Genomic DNA, 16,835 nt, shown 5'->3' on the forward strand with positions numbered 1-16,835 from the left:
ACACACACACACACACACACACACACACACACACACACACACACATGCGGCACCAGAGGCTACTTCCTGCTGGGTTAGTCATTTCAGAGGATCACCGGCAGCCTGGAGTCAAAAGGGAGGGAGGGGATTCTGGCTGTGAGATGTCCCCAGAGAGATAAAGGGAGGGATGGAGGGAAAGAAAAAGCAGGATCAGAGGGAGAGAGAGAGAGAGAGAGAGAGAGAGATGGAGAGAGGTGATGGAGTAAGAGACAAGATAGAAAAACACAGAAATTCATAGAGAAAATGAGGTGAAAAATGAGTGGGAACAGCAAACAGTGAGCAAGCAGTGAGAGACGAAAGAGGGTGAGACTGATTGAACGATGACAGAGAGCAGTGAAAGGAAAATACAGACAAATCCACACACAGAGAGACCTTCACACATACTGTAGACACAGAGACAGACAGGCACACACACACAGATACAGATGCATACAGTAGACACACAGACACACACATACAGACACATAGACACACCGACACACACACACACACACACACACACACACACACACACACACACACACACACACACACACACACACACATGTTTCTCTGGTAGACCGCTCAGACGCCTATCTCTGACCTTGATCTCTGGCTGGCTGTGGCACCTTGGCATAGGGGATGCCCACCATTATCTTTACGAGCTGCTTCTAATGTGGCATCAGGGCCAAGGGGCGCCTGAGAAAGCACTCGACACTTACGCAACCCGTCTGCGCTCCTGCCTAGCCCCGATGCCCCGGCACCAACCAGAACTGCGTCAGAGGAGGCCTCCGCAAGCTACTCGGGTGGAAAGAGTCAAGATTCCAGATTCAGTTGTCACGGGTAACTACCTAATCAGCGTAAACAGCAGTGAACAGCTGATAGGACTGTATGGGAACCCAACCTCATGGTGGCGGGCGGAAGGTAGAGAGAGAGTGAGAGAGAGAGAGAGAGAGAGAGAGAGAGAGAGAGAGAGAGAGAGAGAGAGAGAGAAAGAGGGAGTACTCCCCACACCACAAAAACACCAATATCAGCGACTGCCTGAGAAGCTTTAAAACCACTTAGCTGAATATTTCAGGAGGTGGTTAACATGTTTAAGCTTCGCACACATTCGGATGATGAATGAGCCGAGGTCGAAGTCAAAATCTGCCTTTGAAACTACCGGTGGGAGGTTCGCAGGTACTGCTGGTCTGCTTGCGGGATTTCGTTTTTTTTTTTTTTTTGCAGAAAGCTGGTACACATTACACTCGCCCCCGCCACAAAGGTGCTGACCTCTCTGACCTCAGGACTGCCTGGAGAGGGGCTCACTTAAATTAAGTGTTCGGTTTAAAAAGAGAGAACAAAAAACAGAGGTGAGGTGATACTGTTGCATGCCCAGAGGTGTGCCGTTTAGCTTTATCCGATTACACAAATGAATAAAACAGCCAACACTGACGAAGGGGACGCTAAGCTAACACTAGCGATTTTAACTCTGGCCGGGGGGATTCAAAGGAAAGCAAATACCAGAGAGGGCTTGTAAAACGATAAAAAAGTGATATGGTTACTTGATGTAAATGGCTGCACAGTAATGTGTTATTAATCCAGCATGAGTAGCTGATGATGAGAATATCCGGTTTACACTGAGCTTAATCACAAGCCACATTTGAATGTGCAACCAGATGTTAAAAGCTTGTATAATACTTTTATGTTGACTCTGATGAACTTAATTAAAAAAAATAACAGTTAACTCATGACTCATGGCTTTGAATATTTGAATAATCAGTCCCTTGTTCCTCTATGTGTAACACATCCACCATACAACAGTAAATTAGTTAGCGGCTAGTTTTTTTTGTTTGTTTTTACTTTTGTTTGGAAATTTACCAGTTAGGCTACACATGATTGTTTTATTTGCAAACATGTTGTTGCCATCCGCATATATCTGTTCCTCTTTTCCTAAATTATGCTGCATCCATAATGATTAATATTGGAAACGGAGTAAGTCATTAGTCTTTAGTTAGCTTTGTTTGCTCATGTTGGTGAAACACACTGCTCCTCTCTTGGGACCATTAGCTCTTTTGTCATGTGGCAAGGCATCATCAGTTTGTTAGGCCTCATGGTTTCAATAAACCCCTATAATTTGAGCCAGATAAGTCAAATTCTCCACCAGCAGATTGCCTTGGCCTCTTCTTAACTGGAGATTTTCTCAGGTCCATTTTGTATAGTACAAAATCAAACACAACATTCCATTAATCAGCTGGAGGGATGGATCGAGGAGTGTGTGCTTGTGTTTGTGTGGACAGTGTGCGGTTGGAGAGAGTGGACGAGTCAACAAGGAGAAATGCCATAGCTCCAAACCACAGGTCCAGAGCAACACCCACCCAGCCCTGCTCTGGAAGCAGCTTAGCCCAGCTACAGGCTTCTGACCCAAGGCCAGGGTCACGCCAGCCAGCCAACACCACCCCACCCCACTCTCCCAGGGGCATAGGGAGGTCAAAGAGCAATCCCTGGGTGATATCAAACAAAGCCTTTTATCATTAAACCACAGTGCATGGAACTCAGCATGGGTTAGCCTGAGTGAGGGCTCTTTTCTTGCAGTTTGTTTTGACATTATGCTTTTGAAACATTTCATGCCATTCGTTTGGGAGTTTCGTGCCTTTTGTGACCCAGTTTGTTATAATGAGTAACACATACCCTCAGCCTGTTTGTTTGAGGCAGCCCGTCAACATGTCTAGGCTGAGTTCTTTTTAAGAGGAGTTTTGTTTCTCGTGCTGGGTCCAAGTCGTACGGTAAACGGAGATGGTCAAGGTCCAAGCGGTGTTGGTTGCCACTGTCCACATGAGGAGCAGACCTCGGTGCATTTCTCTACGTTGAACCACTCCACAAAATGACCAGTCATCCAGATGCAAGATCTCTGTCTCAACTCCACAACAAACAGACACAACCACACACACACAAACACACACACACACATACACAACAAACAGGACGCTTTTTGACCAAAAGGCAGGAAAGCTCCCCGGATCTCCCTAAAGAGGGATCGGAAAAGCCCGGTAAGTATGTCCGGGAAGATGGGGCTAGATTGTCTAGTGTTCAGAAGGCCTATCGGCTGTCAGTGATAAGGCAGGGCTTTCATCTTTTGCTCTCTTTTATCTTTCAGGACAGACTCTGTGAGACTCAGTCTTCACATGATTGCATGTCTTCCTTAGAATTCCTTTTTTTGTAATCAAAATCAGAGCACAAATATCACCAACAATACTTTTTTAAGTTTGATGCCAAGTTTTGGATGCCTTTTTTCCCACAAATGTTGATGCTTCTGAGTTAGAGTCAATGCCAACCATATCAAATTAAACATAAGGCAGTTGTCTGTCTTCACATGAAAAAAATGTAGCATTTCCGAAGCCACAGCAAGCCCTTGGCCTGAAGGCAGAAGTCTTCACATTACCTAATTTGTAAGTTCAATCATTCCAACTCACTTCTCATTTTCCTGTGGTCTTTCTATAAGCACTGTGGGTACTGGGAGATTGTGTACAGTGTAGAAAGTTGAGTGGATTAACCTCTGCAACCCCTGTCATTAACATAAAACTATGTCAGTTCTTTATGAAATGTGAGCTGAGGCCCTGTCTGCAGAGAGGTGATGCTTGCTCCAGACAGCAGTTCTCCTCATTGGGCCCAGGTCACTCCCTTAATGACTACTTTGAGCACTCTATGACTATGACAGAAATGTATTATATTCTCATATGACATATAATTGCATGGGGTGAAATAATTCTTTCAAGCCCACCATTATTCATAATTCACTCCATTGTGTACAATGCAGGCTTCCACATGAGTGCACCGTAATTCTTACAATAGCTTTGCATTGCAATTATTTCTGTGGTTTTGCAGCGTTGTGTGATACAGATGGGATACATACTGTACACTAAGGGCTGGCTGTCAAGCTGTTGAACTTTTGGCGCACCAAGTCACAGCCAACATATCAACAGATCGTGAGCCTCCTGCAGTATTCGCACACTCGCAAACCCACCCACATAGTTCACCCCCATTTCTGATCTTGCTGATTAGTGAGCTGTTTTTGGCGCCTCGCTCCCTCTCTCCTGCTGCTGGTTGGGGTCTGGAGGGGTGAAGGCCCTGCTTTCAGATCTGCAGCCCCAGCGGGATACTCTTCCTGTGGGCTGACAGGGAGCGGAGTATCCCTGGGCTGGGGGTCCCTGTGTCTAATTGGCCTTGTGGAGATGTCGGGTCTGGTGCTGTTCGAAGACCTCCAGCATTGTTTGTGTGGAGTGTGTTTGTGTCTGTGTGTGTGTGTGTGTGTGTGTGTGCGTGCGTTGTGGCATTTCCACATTTATCCTTTTTAAAGTGTGCCATTTGAATTCCGCTCTTTTGCCAAAATGGAGCTGTCACTTTTTTTTCCACTGCTGCTCGGTTCCCATGGTGATTGCGAGCGAATGAAACAACAAGACTGGCCACCATCCGCCTTTCCACTTCTATCCTCCACTCATGTGGGTGGGAAGGAAAACTAATTATATAAAAGTTCACTCCTATTATATAAAGTCTCAACATGGTCATTTGTCTGTGGAAGCCATTTTATGTGATGTCTTATTAAAGTCGTGTTTATTTTCCACTGTCTCCTCTGTGTGATATACACAGAGGCTGCTCAAGGTTGTTGTGTTAGTGCCTGGATTCAGTTCCTGTAATTACCCATAATCCTTGGAGTCAGACAGGCGTGATTTTCTTCCTTAGCAGTGCATGTTGGATACACACCTCATTCACCTGGATTCGGGAGATTGTTTTTTTTTTAATCGACATGTGATTAAAAGGGAGTTAAAGCAACTTTGTTTATTTTAGCATGGGGACCACCATGTCGGAGACATTCCACCAAAGCTAATTGCAGGTAATGAGATCAACTATCTGTTGTGGTTTGACAGCTGGCATGGAAGTAATCTTTGATTTCAAGCCAGCGTGGCTTTGTGCTGCCGTAGCTTCGTTTCGATTCATTTCATTAACTTTGGAAACAAAAACTTTCCGGAGAACATCTGGAATGATTGTCAGTGGTGCTCGGCGTAGCCCTACCTCAGTGTCTCATTGTCTCCTGAGCACACCTTGCCTTTGGTCACAGATGGAGTTCCATCGGGCCGTGTTTTGTCTTCTCGTTACGGTGTGTGCAGATAAAGGACGTCAGATGCGAGATATTACAAGGGCCTGGGGCGTGTCAGTGAGGCGAAACCGACTCCCACAGCAAACACCCTGATGGAAAAACTACAACGTGATGGAAGGCACTGTCTACGGACGATGCATGCTCAAACGCAGCAGCTGGAATGATTTTTTTTCCCACTTTCTATACTTCGAACATTTCATCTGAAACCAGAATCCCCTTGAATATGTATTTAAATTTATAAATGTATAAATGTTATAACACAATTACTTGTCATAAGGTGGCTGGTTTTCTCTGTCCTCTCCCCTAAAACTAGGTCTTAACCAAGTCCTTCATCTTGGTTTTAAACAGGCTTTTAAACCAGGTTCTAAGCAGGGCTCTTTGACTTCAGTCATCACTGACATGAGTTTGATGAGAGACAGCTGTCACTCACGTCAAACTGGAAAAAGCATAGCTGCTGCATCAGCTCACCGCTCCCTCACATCAGCCATGTAGATCAGAATAAAAAAATAACCATGAAACTGCCTCAATTACTGCCTTGGTCGATTCTGCATGATAGGATTGGTGAGTGAGGGCTGTCAGTCAAACGGAAGTGGACAATGGGTCACTCACCCCATCAGCGCACACCACCCCTCTCTATCTCTCTGGCAATGGCTTTCACCCCAACTCCATCATGCAGAGGGCAAATGCAGGCTGACAGCTCCTCCACCCTCACCCTCTGTCAGGGCAGAGGAAAGCCAAACACATGCATGCCCCCGGAGGGAACAAGATAAACTCCAATTAACCCCTGCCTAAAAAAACAACACCGGGATGCCGACTACGGGGATGACAGGAAGACAGCCATGCCAACAAGCATACACACACACACAGAGTTTAGTTTCATATAAAAATGATAAATGCATTTGCTATGTGTGTGTGTGTGTGTGTGTGTGTGTGTGTGTGTGTATGTGGGTGTGTTGGTGGAAGTCCTGATGCAACAGGTAGGGAATGCGTGGCAGAGTAGGAGTTCAAGTAAGACAGATGAGCGGCTGCAGGACCCGGCTTGCCGTGTGGCGCAGCCCTGCTGAGCCTGTGCCCAAGGAGGCTCTGTCTTCACTTCTGATGTGTCTCTGGAACACCAGTCCCAAGAACCGCAAGCCCCACAAGGCAACTAGTCTTCTCACAACAACTTCACATGCTCAAGCCACCAGTGGAGAGAAGCCAGAGGGAGAACGACCTTTCAGATACTTTTCACCATTTTTGTATTTTTCCCATTGGTGTCTTATGAAACACTCAACATGCATTAGTTATGTTTTGCTACAACAAAAATAAAGGCAAAAAAACCAAAAAATTACCATAACTGAAATTAAACTGAAAACAAAATCTCAAGATGAATTTACTGAATAACTCAATATCACATGCAAGCTTTTATTTGCATATCGATCCACTTAGCTCCTACTCATTTCCCTTAAATTAAACTTCACATCATAAATCAGTGTTGTCTGATCCCTCTGACAGCTCTCTGGCATTCTCTCTTCTAATGACCATGAGAGTGGATCAAGGGGCTCTTCTTGGCAATTACTGAGCCAGCAGTGTTTTTAGAAGAGAGGTAGAGGGGATTTCCACATCTCCTTACCCTATCATTTGCCCCATATGGGTTAATGTAAGTGTTTAACATCTTCTAAGAGGCCACACAGAGATCTGTTATATCCCAAACAAATGTTACAAAGAGAGATCATGGTCTACTGAAATTGCACTTCAAACAAGAATGGGAGAGAGTGGGAAAAGGGGGTCACTTTCAACACTTGCTATTGATGTGTTGAAAGATGCCAAGGGAGATTTAGCCCCGTAAAATAAAAATAAACTCTTTAATCGCCAATTTAACCTTGACTGCAGGGACGCTGGGATTGTTTTTATAATGAGAAAAAAAAGTACAGCGTTATACTGTGTGGAGGCACTCAATGGAAAAGGAAGATAAATAGAGAGATAGAGAGGGAGAGGGATGAAAAATAAAGTCAATATGAATGTAAATTTAAGTGTTTTCAATAATAAACTTGGACGTGCCAGCATTATACAACCACTGCATTCCTGTATCAGGCTTCTGTTGCCTTTAGCATTTGAACAGTTATGACATTGGATGGAGGGACAACAGACAACACCAAAGAAATTGGATGAAGAACATATACGGTAGATCCTTCATTGTCTGTTTTCCTGTCAAGATGTTTGCCAGACGAAAAGCAATTACAGTAACATTAGCAAAGCTTTGAATCGGGTTTGTCAATGATGTCACATTGTCAATGGAAACCACACTAATCTCAGAGAGTACGAAAGAGAGAGGGAGAGAAAACAGGAACTTCTGATAATGACAGAGACGGACAAAGAGAGGCAGAAAGAAAGCACAAATGATAGTGATTTTTAGAAGGTACAGTATAAACGTTTAAGCAGCTGAACAAAGAGAGATGGAACACTTCTCTAGATGAGCTTGTTATGGAAAGAAAAGGAGAGAAACAACAGGGAGAATAAAGAGTGGAAAAGAGCAGCAGCAGAAAACAGTCATGCTAAAAAAGGTTATACATTAGCTAAAGAGAACTTGGTAACACTTTACTTGACGGGTGAGTTCATAACACATTCATAGCAGCTGTCATAAACTGCACATAAAGCATTCATGACTGTTTCATGAGACATGACTCAACATTCATACCAAACCTTTCATTAATGTGGAAGACAGAACGACGACAACTTGTCAAAATAAAAGTCCAACATTGTATTTGTGTACTGTAACATGGATACCATTAACTTAATCTCTCCAGCCTTTGTAAATATTTCATGAATATCTTATGAAGTCTACATCAAATGTCACTTTACTATACAAGTTGTGAAGTATTCGTAATCACTGAGTTTAACACTAGGAGGTAAACTAGCCTACATTCAGCAGACCCGTATTTGTGTAACCTGGAACGGTTGGACATTGCCAGTAGCAAAAGATGAGAAATCATCTGCAAAGGTTACATCATAAAACAAATACATTTTTATGAAACAAAAATTATTTGCTTGACCATGTTCTGTCTTTTTGGCACTGGAGTAGCCCATTGACTCAGACGTGACGTGATCAGGTAAGAGGTTTGGACCAAAAACGTTAATGCTGCTTTGCGACTTTTATTTTGACAAGCTCTCATCGTTCTGTCTTCCACATTCATGAAAGGTTTGGTATGAATGTTGAGTCATGTCTCATGAAACAGTCATGAATGCTTTATGTGCAGTTTATGATAGCTGCTATGAATGTGTTATGAACTCACCCGTCAAGTAAAGTGTTACCGAGAACTTAAGTACTTCTATTACTACTCTATTACTACTACTACTGCTACTGCTACTACTACTACTACTATAACTACTACTGCTACTACTACTGCTGCTACTACTGCCTTAAATGATTGGCTTATAAACTAATCCATTATATTCACGAATGGTTTAATAATTAAGGAGGCCAATAAAATTGAGACCTGTTGAAGTCATCAGGTGGCCTTTTGGTAAAGCTCATAAAAGCCAGCCACCCATGAAGCAGATCCAAATTTCACCGCCACCCGGCTCTGCCCCTAAGCCGCGGTGCCCAGACCAGGAGGCGAGGATTATGTGCCTTTGCATGTGGTTGCTCATCACTGGTCCATGTGAATCGAGCTTGTGTTTGCGCCAGCCGGGGCCCATGTTAGGCAGTATTGTTCCCCAGCAGATTAGAGGTTTCAGGGGTCTAATGAGGAACATTCATTCGCTCCGAGCACAAAGTGTTCCTCTCTGATACCCTCAGAGCTCGATACCTCTCTCTTCTCCTCTCTCTCTCTCCTCTCTTCGTGCCGCTGCAGCGATCGAAACGGTTAGATAACGCGTAGGTAACACTGGAGTCCTGGGGCTCGGGAGATGTTGGCGGTTGGAGGTGGGTGGGTGTGTGTGTGGGGGGTTATGAATAGGTGGTGATTGTGGCATTGGCATCGTCGCCACGGCGACCCCTCAGCTGTTCTATTGGAAAGGAAGTTAGATGATTACTGGGTAAACGGACGGCTTTGTGTTCCATGTGAGGGGAATAGGAAGCAGCTGCCATGGAGAGGGAGAGATAGAGACTGAGACAGGCTGGCAGAAAAGAGAAGAGAAAAATAGAGAGAGAGCTCAATAGGGGGTCAAGCATTTCTGTCTCTATGCCTTCCCTCATTTAAAAAGGTCAGAATGGTTGTAAAACAATTAACTGAACAATTGTATTTGTTCATTTGTAGGATTGGTTCAGTAATAGATTTGTATGTAAACTAATGAGTCACCAGAATATAATTTACAGTGCATGGACTTGCACACAAAGACAAGGCCTACCATGTATATGTTGAGCTTGGAACAGTTAAGTTTGCTTTAGCACAGACCAAACAGGGAAAAGATAAGGTAGGGCTTGATATTATGCCAGGAGATGTCTTTATGGTCTCAGGCAGTTTTGAAATATCCGTGTTTATGCGAAACCTGCCATTACACTGAAATTAAATGTTAAATGGGAGAAAGGGCACATCAGACTGGCATTCCCCCTAACAGATCTTTCACATAACTTACCTTGAGCTAAATCATTTCAAGGCCATAACCCCTGTAGATGGGCTGTTTCTTCTGTTGAGCATCAGGTTTAAAATTACAGCTCTGTACGCTAGTAATTACTACCTGAGCCTACATGCAATGTGAGACTGCAGTTAGGCAGTAAAGCTAACCCATTTAAAGCCAGAGAAATGACATTGACTGCTACTGTCCCATCCCCTCCATACGCAGGCCAAAACACAAGAAATAAAAGAAGGGTTTTCTGCCCACATGTGCTCCTAGCACAAAACACTAAACCGAAAATCGCTCCCTGTTTTTTGTCTCTTCTTTGACGTTCCTTGTCCGCCCTCCCCTCTCTCTGTCTTGCCCTATCTTGTGGTATTAACCCTCTGGTGCTGATAAAACAGCCAGCGTAATAACGTGTTATCAGTGGGAGTAGGTGCTTAGTGACGCTTCCCACAAGAAAAGGTCGGCTCCAGAGATGCAGCATGACTGACTCGGAGGTTTTAGCTCCTTCTGAAAGTTTGCATCTGCTACAGGCTGATGTTGAGCCGAGCAAGCGTGTTGAAATAACTCCTTACATTCAAAATGGCCTACTTCTTCAACCGTGTTTTCAATCTTTTTTTTCTTTTTCAAATTAATGGCCCCTGGAAGAAAAGTATAGTGTGTTTGAGATATTTTGGAGAAGTGGGTAGGAGAAGTGAAACTGTTCTTAAGTAGCAGCGACAGAGACTGAAAGCCCAGGAGGACGCTTGGCGGGGTTGGTGTTTAATTTTGTTTCCTGAGAGGTAAATGGCGGGCACAAATGGGCCAAAGATGGAGAGTTTATTTACGCAAGGTAATAAGTGAGAGTCCTGCTCTGTCATAACAGCCTGACATCATCCCGCAACACGGCTCGGCTTTCCCGGTGCCAGGTGGAAGTGTTTGGGATAAAATGTTTGGAAAAGTTTTAGAACTGATTTAACTTTTGGATAAATACACATTTTGTGGGGATCATGTCATCAACCTGTTTCGGTAGATGCCCTACTGCCCAGAACCCACCCCACACACACACACACACACACACAGAAACACACACACACACACAGAAACACACACACACATACACACACACACACACACACACACACAGCTAAGAGAGAGCTAATCTCTCACACACTCTTCCACTCTCTCACTCTCTCTGTGGCCAGTTGGCCTAATTACAACAGCAATAGGCAGCTAAGTGAATCCAGGCCATGTCTATATGGTTTTCTGGAGAATTCCTCCAAGCGGACTTCAAGCTAGATTTTTGTCCTCTCTGCCTGCCCGCCTGCCTCCATGCGTAATTTCTGAGAAACTGAAGCAGACAATTTTCATGCCTTTCTGATGGACTGTTGATTTTCTCCCACCCAGAGCATTTTTCCCAGTGAGCTGGGGCGTCAGGTCCCGTCCAGACTGTTTGGCCGTGATGATTCCAGCTTTCAGCGTTATATTTAACAATCTCCAGCTCCAGACTGTTTTCTTTGCGATGATCAATTAAGTGGGTGCGGTGGGACTCTGCTAACAGCACCTTTGTCAGTAATTAATGTTATTCAGACTTTGCAAATGTGTGAATCAGAGAAGCCAAGCCAATTGAAATTATACATTTCAGAGCATCACAAAAAAGTTACGATGAAAAACAGGTAATAACCTATTTTGCTGTCATCAGCTTTGCAGTTCTGTCTGCTGGCTACATTGTCTCTCCTTTAATAATAAGACAAATGAACTCAATGCCCTTATAACTGGAATGATGGGACTTCCCTTTCAACTTAAGACCAACATATGGCGGTGTTGAAAAGAAGATTCTTTCGCTATATATTGATGTCAGATTTCATAGGCGAGAGGTCACGCGCCAGACCCACTGCAATGTGAGGGGTAAACCCTTACAATCACATAGACTGACCCACGCGATCCACGGGTTTACATTTGATTGGGCTGAGATTAGGGCTAAACTGCCGTTATTATGTTCCCATAAAGCAATTTTAAGGGCTCGTCTCAGAATTCCCTTCTCGGCTTTACTGCGCCACAGAGGCACATATGCCAGTGTCTTCTGATGTAAAGTCAGATTTTCCAAATGGCTTCCTCTAACTGTGCCAGGTTTTGGGATCCATTCCAGTGACTGGTTAGATCAGAGGGATGTATTTGTGCCGCTCTCAAACTCCCAAAGTCCTGTTTGTACAGGATTAAAGCTTATTATTCATTGGTTAAAATGAAGAAAACCACTACGCCCATATTATGTATCCCACAGGATCCACATAGTCCATTGCCATAGAGAGTAAATACAGTAGAGATTCCCTGGTAACATGCAAAACAGAGCAGTGAGGTTTCCTCATGCACGGGCTAACGCAGGTATGCGCTGACTGCGGGGGTTCATTAATTTGGCCTGTGAGGCGGGCTGAGCCACCCGTGGGGGGGGGGGGCCTGACACTGGGTGGATCCGTACTCTCTTCCGATGGGGCTAATTTGCAACAATGCTCACAGGTTGCCACATGTTGTTCCAAAGCTGACTCACAAAGGCAGAGCGCAGCCCGAAATGAGAACCTCCAAAACCTCTGGACCGCTCGCTCGCACAGAGGAGGGGCTAAGCCCTCGTTTTAAATTACCCCCCCCCCCCCCTGTTTTTACACCAAACATAATTGGGGACTTATTAAAGTCTGCCAGGGGGGAAACGAAGGTCCTGCCATCTCGTCCTGCCCCAAGGCTCTAGTGAATGCCTATGACCCCCACCACCACCACCACCACCACACACACACACACACACACACACACACATACATAAATGTGCTGTAGTTGTGCCTGCTATGGGGCTGGATAGAGGGGAGCACACTTGGAAGGAGAGAGAGAGAGAGAGGAAGAGATGAGGATGGATGCAATAGCCTGAATGCCTCTCATACCTCAATGATGGGATTTCAGAGAAGCATGCTTGACTCAACCACCCGGTGGAACGTGGCCATATTAGTCTTGACACGCAAAAGTGGTGCGCGGGTTGGAACGAGAACAAGACAGGTAGATAAGAGAGAGAGAGAGAGAGAGAGAGAGAGAAACAAGAGAGACAAAGACAGACTGGAGGTGTGAAATTGAAAGAAAATAGAGGTCAAAAGTCATTGTGAGAAAAAATGTAGAAAAGGGGTGATAAATGGAGATGGATGGATCAGGTCGGAGGGGGCCAAGAGATGGTGTTGGGGGAGGGGGAGGGGGATGGGGTGGCTTAAAAACCACATATTGCAAAGTTTTCTTGGTGCCTAAGGCCTTTTCCCAACCCGGTTGCATTCAGAGGGTGTCAGTCATGAAAACACACTCACACAGATATACTGTACACACATATTCATGCATACACACACACACACACTCACTCTCTCTCTCTCTCTCTCTCTCTCTCTCTCTCTCACACACACACACACACACATTCTGTCTCTCTCTCACACACACACTCTCTCTCTCTCTCTCTCTCTCTCACACACACACACACACACACATTCTCTGTCTCTCTCACACACACACACACACTCTCTCTCTCTCTCTCTCTCTCTCTCACACACACACACACACACACACATTCTCTGTCTCTCTCTCACACACACACACACACATTCTCTGTCTCTCTCTCACACACACACACACACACTCGTCCTCCCGGCAGCCCTGGCTGCTTCATCACAGCCCCTGCGTGTCAGGCTCATTACTCTCACTGATGTGGTTAGCTCTGGAGGCGCTCGGCGGCACGCTGGGCTCGAGCTGTTTAAATATTTCAGAGGGGGGAATGGGGAACAGTGACAACTAGCAGCGGCGCTCAGCAATGTAAGCCCCACTAAATTAGCCAGAGGGAGAGAGCGGGAAGCCCTCCGCTCCACACCGCTCCACACCGAGGCCAGAAAAACACAGGAGGGAGCACCCCGGCGCTCACTGGGCTTAAATCACAGCCCACTGCATTAGAATGGTCAGAGCATGCTTTATGGATGACCTCTGTCTCTCAACATTTACCTTTGCACTGCTCAAGCACACAGTAAAACAATGTCTTAACTCAGAAACGTCAACAGAGATTCACAGTTACTGAGATATGATGTAAATATAGAGTACTGTTATAGTAGATAAAAGATAATGGCGCTCTTTTCCCTCGACCCCTCTTGGTGTTTTTTTAAGACCTTTGCAAGGCGTGAACATTCCAGGCGCATTTTCAACTACGGCTGGTTGACTTTGGTGTGGATTTTTATATGACATTGTTGTCACAGTGAGCCAATCAGAAGAGCAACACAGCTGTTTACAGAGCAGACCTCTACAAAGGGAAGCCCTCATCTTGCCCCGACGATCCTCTATAAACATCCAAGTGAGACGCCTCCATAACAGCCCGGCTGTTTGACATTCTTGCAATGAACCACTATCTTATAAAAGAAAACCACATTGTAGAAACTCAGCCACCATAGTAGGCAGGGCGAAAACAAAAAAATAAGAGCGTAATCCTGGTGAGTCTGACAAGATCACTACAGCATGGTGACAATTGTCAATAGATCGACCCAATAATAATCATGCAGCGAAAGAGGGGGGAGTGTTTTTTTTTTTCTCTCTTGGAGGACAAAAACAGAAACAGACTTTCATGGTTTCTGATGGACAGAGACCACATAAGAGAGACTGAGGGGAAAAAAACAGACAGTCAAACACTAACAGATCTTCCACATCGCACTCTCTGCGGAGAGCAAAGAGTCGACTATCACAAACACATGACCAGCACTAGATAAGAATCTTAATAGAGTGTGAATTGACTTCCATCAGATGAAAGCCACCACTGATACAACTGTGTCTGCGTCGGCAGCTAAAGATAGCCGCAGCCAACCTGTCTGAACAAGACAGCCACTAAATCAAAAAGGTATGTTTGTACATTTATGTTAAAAAAACAACCCAACCCTGATTCAAGAGAAGTCTTTGAACCACATTATTCACAATACACCTGTCTGAAGAAGCTTAGCAGGAAATCAAATGTGACATGGCACAAGAAAGTATGCAGAAATCTGCCGAAGTGTGATCGCTGGTTAATCTATTCAGCATGCATTGGCCTGTGCACTGCACAGCTCGGTGGAAGCTTTGCATTAGAAGCTATTCACCCAAGTAATTATTCTTGGCACAGGGCTTAGAGTCACCTCTGCGGAAAGCTGCTGAATATCGCATTTCTGAAATATTATTGCACTGATGCATTTCCAAACTCCAGTATTTTTTGCCTGTCTGCAAACTCTCAAGGATTTAATTAACTACCTGGCAGTTCAGAAAGAATCATTTATTAACATATCCAAATTAAATATTGGTTTTGCAACTCTGCTGAAAGTAAAGGATTTATACTTAATGTATTGCACAGAACAATATTTTCTGATTAGCTTGATTGTCTTATTAGATTCATGTACAAAGATAAAGACACACACACACACACACACACACACACACGCACACACACACACACACACACACACAAACACACACACACACACACCTGTTGCCTTACCTTTGTAGGAGAGCCGTAGCCGGGGGTGGATACTCTTTGTCGCCTGGATCAGGTTCCATCCTGAGGCGGCAAGCAGGAGAAAAATGATCGCCAGCATCTTCACTTCGACGCTCCAAGCTCTCTCGTAGACATACACACACACACACGTGCACGTGTGTACACACACACACAGACACACTCACACTCGGCTCACTCTCACACTCTCTAAAGCCCTTGGACACGGGGACGCCCGCTCAGTCTGGCCGCCAAGTGTCAGTGATCCAAGTTGAGCCGCCCGGGCTGTGTTTCTCTCATCATCATCACCAGTGGAGGAGAGGAAAGATCCTTTTCACAGCATGCTCCTCCGTCCAGCACTGCCCTCTGCCTCTCAGGGATACTTGGAAGCCCTGAATGGTGTGTGTATGTGTTGTGTGTGAGTGTGTGTGTTGTGTGTGTTTGTGTGTGTGTGTGTGTGTGTGGTAAGTTGTCACTGCATCTGTATGAAGCTGCTGCCGAGTGAAGCTCTCTCTTTTTCCAGCTAATGTCCGGAGTTCTGTTAACACTGAGCAGTGGTGAATCAGCTCTGGCTGCCTGGTCCCGTTACTCTCTTGCAGACAGCAAATACATTCCAGAAAGTCAAAGTGTGTGATCGAGAGAGAGTGTGTGTGAGTTTGAATGAGTCTGTGTATGTCTGTTTGCGTCAGCTATCATGTGCCGCTGTTGGAGAGTTGAAGGCTTGGTTCATCCCAGCTAATGAGAAAGAAGCTCTTTCTCTCTCTCTCTCTCTCTCTCTCTCTCTCTCTCTCTCTCTCTCTGTCCCTTTTGTCTTTTTCTGTGCTGCTCTCTTTCTGCAGGCAATATATTCTCTCCCTCGCACTCTTTCTACTCCCCTTTCTTGTCTCTCACTTTTTCATCCACTCTGTCTGTATGCCTTTCTTTTTCCCTCCCTTCCACTCTTTCCTATGTCTTTCTATTCTCTTTTCTATATATTCTTCAATATCTTTTTTCTGTTGCTCTCTCTCTCCCCCTCTCTCTCTCTCTCTCTCTCTGTGCTTCAGTGGGAGGCTCTGTGTCCCTCCTGAGCTTGATGAAATACTGCCTCTCCACGTGCCACTCAGTGATCCACCCTCTCCCCTGCCGATTCCCGCACCTCCCCTGCTGCTAACACCGACTGCAGCCAGACTCATTTTCCCTCCTCCTCCTCCTACTCCTCCTCACCCTCCTCCCACTCTCTCTTTCTCTCTCCTCCTTCTCCTCCTCCTCCCACTCTCTCTTTCTCTCTCCTCCTCCTCCTCTTTTCTAACACCCCCCCCCCCCCACATGCTCTCATTCTCGTTCTCACTCTGACTTGGTCACTATCTCTCTACCCCCACTCTCTTCATTTTCTCTGCCTGTCCTCCTTGTCTCGTCGTGTAGTACTTCCTGATACATTCGCTAGGCTGAGTCTGTCCAGGAGCCCAGCCCTGTGCATCTGGAATGTGTGGCAGGTTAATGTCAACACACAGTAGATTTGTTTGGATGGCTGTACTAGCGTAGAAATCAGAACATTACCTGGGAGTGAGCAAGCACCTTGTGACAGTCATCAGTTTAAAATTATATTCATGGAGGCTATTTAAATATCATCAAGGCACATTCAGGAAATCGAGGTACATTCAGTAGGACTAG

General features: G+C 45.1%; 1 protein-coding gene across 1 annotated transcript in view; it reads right to left on the reverse strand.

Moving 5' to 3' along the window:
• The window catches only part of sema3e (sema domain, immunoglobulin domain (Ig), short basic domain, secreted, (semaphorin) 3E), a 44,871-nt gene extending 28,584 nt beyond the window's left edge, over positions 1 to 16,287 (reverse strand). The window contains exon 1 of the mRNA XM_076263255.1: positions 15,192 to 16,287. Coding sequence (XP_076119370.1) covers positions 15,192 to 15,288 — 97 coding nt within the window. The 5' untranslated portion in view covers positions 15,289 to 16,287. The remainder of the gene's footprint in view (positions 1 to 15,191) is intronic.
• Between the last annotated feature and the right edge of the window lie 548 nt (positions 16,288 to 16,835).

The sequence above is a fragment of the Alosa pseudoharengus genome, unplaced genomic scaffold (genome assembly GCF_046254945.1).
Source record: "Alosa pseudoharengus isolate Yale_2024_CS ecotype anadromous, Long Island Sound unplaced genomic scaffold, YU_APseudo_1.1 YU_APseudo_1.1_scf_10, whole genome shotgun sequence".
Classification (NCBI taxonomy): domain Eukaryota; kingdom Metazoa; phylum Chordata; class Actinopteri; order Clupeiformes; family Clupeidae; genus Alosa; species Alosa pseudoharengus.